Source organism: Limulus polyphemus, unplaced genomic scaffold (genome assembly GCF_000517525.1).
Source record: "Limulus polyphemus unplaced genomic scaffold, Limulus_polyphemus-2.1.2 Scaffold1, whole genome shotgun sequence".
Classification (NCBI taxonomy): domain Eukaryota; kingdom Metazoa; phylum Arthropoda; class Merostomata; order Xiphosura; family Limulidae; genus Limulus; species Limulus polyphemus.
Genome location: NW_013665611.1, coordinates 2,972,386 through 2,982,422, shown reverse-complemented (window position 1 = coordinate 2,982,422; position 10,037 = coordinate 2,972,386). Strand labels below are relative to the sequence as shown.

The following is a 10,037-nucleotide window of genomic DNA, read 5'->3' as shown; positions in this document are numbered from 1 at the left end:
GAGCGCCTTATCCACCTGGCCATGCCGGGCCTATTTTTTAAAGTAAACATTTCTTAAATAACCTATCAAAAACCGCTTACATTATTCCAAACTTGTAAGCTGTCTCAATAGAGTATATTTTTGTAGGAATTTGTTTTAAAAATATCACTGAATAGTTGACATATTTACATAATGGTACGGTAAAAAAAACGTAAGATGTAAATTTTAGAAGTACAGCGTCGCACAGAATTATTTGTTTTTTTAACTACCCGACAACTTAACTTCTGATTTTATTTTTAAATACGTCTATTCTTCAGATTCTAATGCATTTGTTCTCCATTCCTCTGTTTTATTTCTGTATATTACCAATAAAAATATCGGAAAAGTTGTATTAAAACAGATATATAAAACACGACGAAAATATTAATGAATTTGATGGAAATGAACACTGTTCCACCTTCTTATCTCAAAGTGATTCTTCTTTAATGATACGCAAAGTGTTATTCAAAAATAATAATAATGTTTCCTGGTGGCTTAGCGCTAAGCTTGAGGGCTTATAATGCTAGAATTCAAGGTTTGATCATTTCGGTGGACACAACGCAGAATGCCGCTGTCTAACTCTGTGCTAAAGAAACAATTGTGTATCTCTGGCTGCAATTATCGAAAACATTCTTTGGTAAAGGTAATTTTTTGTGCTTTAAAAATCCAGTAAGCTGTTGGAAGTGTTAAAGTCTTTCTCTTAGCTTTTACTTAACTTCATTTTTGATTCTTTGCTCTAACAGGTACTAATCCTCGCGAAATATATACACATTGCCGGTTTCATGCTATACAAGAAAGCAGCTACATCACGAGGTGGCACTGTGATCGCGCGTAACAAACACCAGCCGCTGTTTATTAGCCGAAAGCGTTAGACGCTTTAGTGCCACTGCGTGTGTGGTATGTGGCTAGAAGGGGACATGTGGCGATAGAATACGAGAGACGCTGCAAGATTATGTGAATAGTTAAGGTCGAAAGTTTATCTGGATTATATCAACCCTGATATGGCTGATTCCCGCACTATTGTGGAAGGATCTGTGAAGTATCGTGATGGCAGGAAGGTAAGCGCTAATCATCTGTTTCCTTAAACTTTAAGTCAGTAAGATTTAAATTAGTGAGATAAGAACTTTTACTTTTGGTGCTTGAAAGTCAGTTGACTCTTTTATTTCTTTTGTTTTAGTGGAAGAATCGATGGTGCGTTCTCTCCAAACTTTCTCCAGTTGCAGGTGTGTGATGACTATTTTTATGAGTTTTGTTATATCTTTCAAATAAGTTTTTGTTTCATTATTTACACAAGGAAATGTAGTTTTTTCGCGTCTTAACATCTCTTAAAAGTAATGAGAAAGAACAGAATCTCAAACAGTGTTTATCAAATTTACAGTAAAAACTAAACTAAAAAAATAAAATGTTGTAAAACTAATCGTTTACATGCCTCTTGTATATTAGCTATAATATTTTAAACCAAAATTAATGTTTCATTTATATCTGTAGAATGTCGACCTTTAGTTAGTTCTAGGTTTGAACACATTACAAGGCGACCAATACCAACTCGTCATTGTTCAAGCTACAATAGGAATACTAATTTTTGAAAGGATTTGTGTTGTTGTTTTTTAGGCGGGGGGGGGGGGGGTCCTAATTTACATCAACCAGTACGCCAGGTTATAAACCATTAAATTCAGATAATGTCTAATTATGGTGTTTGTATTTTCATGAATTATTAATAAAGTAGTCGTTGGGCTAACAAAGCTATAACACGATTATATTTAACTGTCAGTAAACGTATCTGGTTTCTCACTAGGTTTCTATGATACACCTAGCTCTGTAGACTCGACATGTCTTGCCTTTGTAAACTCGACGCGTTCTTGATTCTTCACACTTGATGCACTCTTGATTTTGTGACACAAGGCGTTGTTGACTCTGTAAACTCAGTGCTTCTTGACTCTGCAGAGTCGAATGCATTTTGATTCTGTAGATTCGACGTGTTCTTGATTCTGTTGAGTATAAACTCGGTGCGTCTTGACCCCGTAGAGAGGAACGCCTGTTGATTGTGTGGACTTGACTGATCTTGCACATTTAGATTTGTGACATTTTGTATTATATAAAGATTCGACTCATCGTTTGTAAAGAACTTGAATATGTACACTCAACGTAATAATTTTATTTCTGACCCTTGTTTTTTTAGGAATAAAAGTGCTATACCATTTTTATAATAATACTTGTATACGTCACCTAGATGTGCACTTCATGCTATCTATAGTCGTGAAGTCTATAACTTTGGAATATGTTGCTCCATATGCCTTGTGGGTAGAAAATTCCACTTTACTGTATGTGTTTTTAATTTAGTTATTCAAATATGCATCACGAGCTGTAAAGTAAGTATTATTTCTTTTGGGTATATACTTCACTCAGAACGTGTTTTATCTTTTTACTTTAATAATTTCAAAAAGCCTTGTATTTCCGTACGTTCTATCTTTCTTATAACCGTGTATGTGATCTTTGTTGTAGCTATGTACTCGACCCTTCTTGTATACGTGACTCTTCTTCTAACTGTACTGTATACATGATCTGTTTTGTAACTGTATACGTGAGCTTTCTTGTAGCTCTATACTTGACCTTTCTCGTAGCGGTGAACTTGACACTCATAAAAATGTTTACTTGATATTTTTGAGGCTGTACAATTTTAACTGCGCACTCGATTCATCTTAAGGCTATATTGTTGACAGCCTCAATCCTTCTTATAGTTCGTATACTTGACTCGTTTTCTAGCTGCACACTCGATTCATCTTAAGGCTATATTGTTGACAGCCTCAATCCTTCTTATAGTTCGTATATTTGACTCGTTTTCTAGCTGCACACTCGATTCATCTTAAGGACTATATAGTTGACAGCCTCAATCCTTCTTATAGTTCGTATATTTGACTCGTTTTCTAGCTGCACACTCGATTCATCTTAAGGCTATATTGTTGACAGCCTCAATCCTTCTTATAGTTCGTATACTTGACTCGTTTTCTAGCTGCACACTCGATTCATCTTAAGGCTATATTGTTGACAGCCTCAATCCTTCTTATAGTTCGTATACTTGACTCGTTTTCTAGCTGTACACTCGAGATTTCTTAAGACTATATAGTTGACACGCCTTGAGTTTTGACACATTTTATAACTTTGTTATTGCTTATTATGGGTGCTTACTTGTCTTGAAGATCTACTATTTAGACACTTCTGACAGATGTACTTTTACAGTGCAAACTGAACACTTCTAACAAGTAGTCATCTACACGCTCTGTAGTCTTCTGTTTTAGAATCAACGATGGTTCTAGGTTCAGCTGTAGCTTTAGTCTTGTGCCTTCTGCTGGAAATCATTACGTTTTATAGTTGTTGAGAATACGCTTCTAAATAAGAATTATTATTTTTTTTAACACATAGTTTTGCCCAGAATGTTGACATTTTACTGATTCTATGTCATAGTGACGATATTAAACAACTGTATTTACGTAGATGTGAATTGTTTTGATAAACAACCAATAAATAATTATTCATAAATAAAACAAAAGATGATTTCCTTACCTATGTTTTTCGCTTTTCTAAATATCACTTGAGAGAGTTTATTCCAATTTGCCCCCCAGTGGCACAGCGGTATGTCTGTGGACTTACACCGCTAGAAACCGGGTTTCGATACCCGTGGTAGGCAGAGCACAGATAGCCCATTGTGTAGCTTTGTACTTAATTCCAAACAAACAAACAGACATTCCAATTTGTCTGTATAAAACAATTGTGTCATTTTATCATTTTCAAATATTAGTTATAAGACATCAAGAAGGCGTTCTACTTATCTTTCAAAGCAGTTTTTTTTTCTCTGAACGCCATTCACATTTTATACGAATATATTAAAAAGGGTATTTGCTTGAACTTGATAAAACATTTAAGTCATTGGTCTGTTTGCTGATTTTTGAAGTTTAAAATTTACAAAACAGTCATTGCTTTTGCAAACACCATAGCTTTCTGCAGAAATGTAACAAATGATAATATTTACTGCCCTAATGACCCGAACTAGGGTCCCACTTTATGGCGTGTTAAGGTTTAACTCGCTTTTTCGTTTTATTAAGATCACACAGATAAGAGGATATTCTTAATGTGTTGCGTGTCTCGTACGCTCATTTCGGAGAAGGTAGAAACTGCAAAAAAAATAAAAAATAATATTTTTAAATACCTATCTCGTTCTATAAGGAAATGAGACGAAAGTTTCTATCACTGCCTTGGTAGCTTAGCGTAAAGAGTAGAATATTTGCTGTTTAAAACTTTTTATAAAAGTAAAATTATTAAAGTGAAGGATGATCCTTAGAATAAAAAAAAAATCATTCCAAAATAAAAAAAAGTCACTAATTCTCATGGAAATTATTATCATTATTATTTGTACTTTCCAAAATATATCATTAAATTTCGTAAATTATAACATGTTGAATAAAATATACACAATTTTGAAACTTACCGCAAAAAAATAGAACATAAGCAACAAAAATGATTGGCTTGTAAATTTTCATGTAAAGCTACACAAAGACTATTAACTGTAGCCTTTCCCCAATTTTGCAGTAATAGACTCAAGGGGGGGGGGGCAGCTTCTCAGCACCAACCATTGGGAACTCTTGGGTGCTCTTTTCAGACCCAATTGTGGAATTTGATTGTGACTCTTATAACGCAACCACGGCCCCAAAGTATCTAGCGCGATTTATTTTGGTGCTCACGGGACGCGAACCACATAACCCCAGATTCACAATCCGACATGTTAACCATTGGCGCACGCTCGGCGAGACGAAAAGAGAACACTATGTGAGAGAAATGACACTCATAACATTGTCATATATGCCCTCTACAATATGTCAGAGAAATGACACTCATAACATTGTCATACATGCCCTCTACAATATGTCAGAGAAATGACACTCATAACATTGTCATACATGCCCTCTACAATATGTCAGAGAAATGACACTCATAACATTGTCATACATGCCCTCTACAATATATCAGAAAAATGACACCCAAAGCATTGTCATACAATGCCCTCTACAATATGTCAGAGAAATGACACTCATAACATTGTCATACATGCCCTCTACATTATGTCAGAGAAATGACACTCATAACATTGTCATACATGCCCTCTACAATATGTCAGAAAAATGACACTCATAACATTGTCATACATGCCCTGTACATGATATTCTCAAGAAGAAGATTAACCTTTTTTTTGTCAACAGTTGATGTAAATCTTCTTTAGCCTAGCGCAAAGTGTACGTAGCTATTAGTTAACAAGAGATAAAATTATTGGATAACGTGAGTAAATACATAAAGGTATAGATTTATTAGCTTCAATTGCTAAATCATTCTCAGTTGTCGACGTCATGGTTTCTGATGTAGAAATCCTAGTTTGCCAATTGCACCAGATCTCTGGGTTCCATTGCAAACACCATTATTTATTGTCAATACTTGACTTAAACAATAGACATTTGGTACATTTTGAAAATATGTATTCTATGGGTTGGCTCATTCTGTAACATACCTATCAAAATTAAGGATACAAAATGAAAGACAAAACGTTGAGCATTTTAATATCCTACCGAAGTTCATATGATTTAAAGTTTTCAAACCTCTAATTTCTACCCATTACTGAAAGAGCTAAACTGGAATTAATTTTTACGATTTTCATTCTAACGAGAATTCCCAGGAGTGAGTAGAAGTATACATCGATAGAAAAGTTAAAATTAAGGAATATCGTATGCTTTATTACTATTTTTAATTCATAATTTTTGGGAAACTGATCAATTTTTTTAAGTGCTGTATCCAACTTGAAAGCAAGGATTTATTTTTGATTTCAGAGAAACTTCTGTACAGAAGAGAGTTAAGATCAAAGTTTAAACGTACGTATATAAAAATTAGGAACTTGGTGGACTTATAGCAGTCTAAGGTGTGCAGAATTTGTTTTTTTCGTACAAAATATTTTCAGTTTCCTTTCAAAAGTAGCTTATATATAAATGTTGCTTTGCGTGAATAAACGAGTCATTAAGAACATATTAGGTACTGTGAAAACATAATGAATGAGAAATGGGCAACACAGACATCAATCAAAAACATGTTTTTCAGACTTTTTTTTTTATCTTAGTTCTAAGTAAACTTTTAATCACAAAGTAAAAACGCTTATTTCTTCTCGTGTGGTGGTGAAGATGAAAAAGCAATACAATGTGTTGTGAATTCTTAACTATCCAGAATTCCTAAATAGCTGGACTGTGTCCAAAATTTCTTAAGTAGATGGACTGTGTAGATCAGTTTATAGTGGTGCAGAAAGTACTCATCTCCTCGCAATAGAGAATACTTCAAGTGTGACTATTTTCAGACACACTAATAAGAGGATTTGTCGTAAGTAATGTTTATAGCACGTATGAAATCCAGGCAGTACGTACGATATGACTTTTAAGTACCATTTCAAGTGGGGGTGGGGGTGGTTTACAAAAGTAAACTTTGAGGCTAACTCCACAATGTATTTATTAAACACAAATTATCAAGCTCATTTATGAGCTTTACGTCAGACGATAGACAGTTTGAAATTGCTAAAAAAAAACCTGCCTCCAACTAACTGGCACCAGAACGTTTTTTAAAACTAACCAGCATCCTCCCCACAAAAATATTGACACCATTTTGCATGTCATTTCTCACTCTTTCACATCTACTGACGCCAAATTCACGTTTTTCTGTTTGTTTGTCACAAAACTTCCATTCAGTTAATTGACAATTTCAAGTATCAACCGGAATGTTTTAATGTCCGCTGGTGGGTCAGCGCTAAGTTTATGGACTTACAATGCTAAAATCCGGGTTCGATTCCCACGATGGACAGATTGCGTAGAGTTTTGCGCTAAAACAAAACACAGACAATCACACAAAATGTTTTAATTTTCATAATTAGAAAAAAAAATATAGTTTTTCATTGTAAAATCACGTAATATCTAAATTTTTACACCTAATAGTAAACAATGTCATTCTAGTGTATCAATAATAAAAAACAAAACTGAAACGGCTCAAAAATAGTAATGGAAGAAAGTTACTAACTGCATGGCCCTCCAGTGGCAAGCAACTGAATTAAGTTAAACTCTCTAGATACATAACATCTTTGTTTGTTTGAAGTTAAGCACGAAGCTATACATTGGGCTATCTGTGCTCTGTCCACCATGGGTATCGAAACCCGCTTTATAGCGTTGTAAGTCTGCAGACTGTGCCACTGAGGGGGGGGGGGATACATAACAGAAATTTTATTTCGAGATATTTTGATACAGAAGCTACAAGGTTTTAATTTCTGATATGTTAGTTTTTAGAAAGGAAATATGTATATTTATCTCACATGTAGCTTTAGATATGTTTAAGTTCTATATAGTAGTCTACAAAACATTATTAGCATTTTATTAATACTAAAGTTCGTTCTCTAATTAATGAGCCTCAACTAAATTCACTAGAAACATATAAATATACTTCTTCAATAAAATGAGTTTAAATTTCAAGAGGCAGAGTTTTCAGCCCCCCATTGGCACAGCGGATTTATGATACTAGAAACCGGGTTTCGATACCATTGATAGGCAGAGCACAGATAACCCATTGTGTAGCTTTATGCTTAATTACAAACACACAATCAGAGGTTTCGGAACTTTCCTTGTATGAAAGGCGGGGACGCGCTCCAAGTTACCGTTATTGATTTCACCAAAGTTCAATGTAGTTGCTGATAAAACTGGTAAACAATGTCACAATGCAAGAACAAGAAAAAACAACAAATATCCTAGACATTTCAGGAAATGAATATTTTCCGAAAATGATTTTTTTTCAAACAGATATTTTTTATCACTTGTATTAATTTAGAAACTGTACTTTGTTTTTCTTTCTTTTTACAGCAGGTTGTTAATATATGTTTGCTGAATTTCGAGGACTACTTGCGCTACTGGTCCCTAATTTTGAAGAGATAGACCAGAGGGAAGGCTTTAGCTACTTTGTAGCATCCACCTACAACTCTTGAGCTACAATTTTCTGGCGGAATGTTGGGATTTGACAGACACTTTTATAACACTCTCGTAGCCCCAAAGTGCGGAGTGCTGCAACGGGTCGCGAAACATAAACACTCGGATTTACAGTCCGGGGACGCTAACCACTTTGCCACAACCGGCTACTAAATACTTTTGTTTTTACTTATAGTGACTGTTTATCTTACGTATATAGTCTTATGTTAATACGGTAGAGAATAAGTAAAATTATATTATGAAATACCACAGTGTTGATATGTTAGGGAATTTAATCTACTAACAAGAGAGATATATAGTAATGAAGTAAGTTCTGAAAGTAGAAGTGTATTTATAATAAAATTTGAAATCCATAATTCATTTCAAGTTAAGATTATTACAATTTTTTTTCACTTTATATTTTCACAAGAATTCCGTCTGATTAGTATGGTGTTAACAGTGTAAAGAAATGCCGTTAGCGCAACCAAGTGTTAAAATCTGTTGTTACACTATTTACTCCGTAGGTGGTGTGTTTATGAATCTTTCATACATTTGTATAAAAATCGTTAACGTTCTAGCTTCTGCGTGTGCATATGGCATAAAAGAAACAGACGGTCAGCCATCAGTCGTGTGAAATTTACTGTTTTTATAATATACGATTCTTGTCGCCGGTACATAGTTATTTCTAGAAATCATTTTTCTGTGTTGATCGAACGGTATGAAATAGCTACGAGACCCTCACTGTAAACCAACACACTAGTTCACTTAAGTTTACAACGTTACAAGAGCAGACGAATATTAAACCAGAGAGGATCCGAGTGCAATGTGGTGATTTTACTTGAATTTATGAAACATTCTGGTATAAATTCTGGAACTGGCTTACGTATCAGCCTCGTTTAAGATTGTGTGAGACCTTTAGTAGAGTCGTTGCTGAGAAAATTGCTACTGAAATGTAAGCTTCAAAAAAGTAGAACATGTTTCAACCACTCGTTTAAAGTATATAAAGCAATCTAGCGGTTTTCATAAAACCTAGACGTGACAGATTTTAGTTTTTTGTTTATTGGTTTATGACCTAACGCAATTCTAGCCAGTGTGCTATACAAAATTGGGATTATTAAAATATTTGTATGGTACTTCCTGGTTCTGCTCTACGTCATTAATTTACTTTTAATCACACTTTCTTATTTATGTATTCAATATATACAGAAACAGGAGTTTCGTGGGTAGAAATTTTAAGTGTATAATTACTTTTTAAAACTGTATTAAAGCTAAAATTCTTAAACTTTGTAGCAACAATTTTTCTTGATTCAACTTAATTTTTATTCAGCTCATTAATCTACTAATATATATTTTAAGAAAAATACTGCTAAAATATGTGAACAAATGATAATAATATAATATTAAATTTATTATATTAATTTAAAGCACGTGACTTAAAGTGATAATCTCACTGTTAAACTTATCTATATCCCCAGATTTAATGGCAAACAACATATTTGGTGTTGATACATGGTTATATTGAGTGTATGAAAAACGGAATTCCCATTCTATTCCATATTACTCCTTTATTAGAAAACAACTGATAACAAATAACACAGACTAGCGATGGTTTTATTGTCTTGAATTTTGTACATGTCCTACAGTAATTTCTGTACGCTGAATCCGAAAATAATATCCATTTTTCTCCATCACGTACAGATTTTTTACAAAACGTCATAACGCAATACATAAAAAAAAGACCACAACACGTAGTTTGGAGACTAAAAGACGTAGATTTCACAAAAAATCAGGATGAATGAGAATGCATATTCGTTTGTTCTTCCCTTTTCTTCAGTTTGTTTGTATTTTTGTTAAAACACATAATAATAAAAAAAAAATGTTCTTGGCGGTAAAGGAAATAATAATTTGATCTAAGTATGAGTGTTTTTTTCTTCCCGATTTGTAAAAAGTCCTTACGTGATAGAAAAAAATGAATATTATTTTCTAAATTTG

The 10,037-nt window shown here is 33.7% G+C and overlaps 1 protein-coding gene across 1 annotated transcript in view; it reads left to right on the top strand.

Annotated features, from left to right (window-relative positions):
• Nucleotides 1-916: 916 nt before the first annotated feature.
• LOC106460637 overlaps nt 917-10,037 on the top strand; it is a 128,563-nt gene continuing 119,442 nt past the window's right edge. The window contains exons 1-2 of the mRNA XM_013920389.2: nt 917-1,076; nt 1,196-1,241. Coding sequence (XP_013775843.2) covers nt 1,020-1,076; nt 1,196-1,241 — 103 coding nt within the window. The 5' untranslated portion in view covers nt 917-1,019. The remainder of the gene's footprint in view (nt 1,077-1,195; nt 1,242-10,037) is intronic.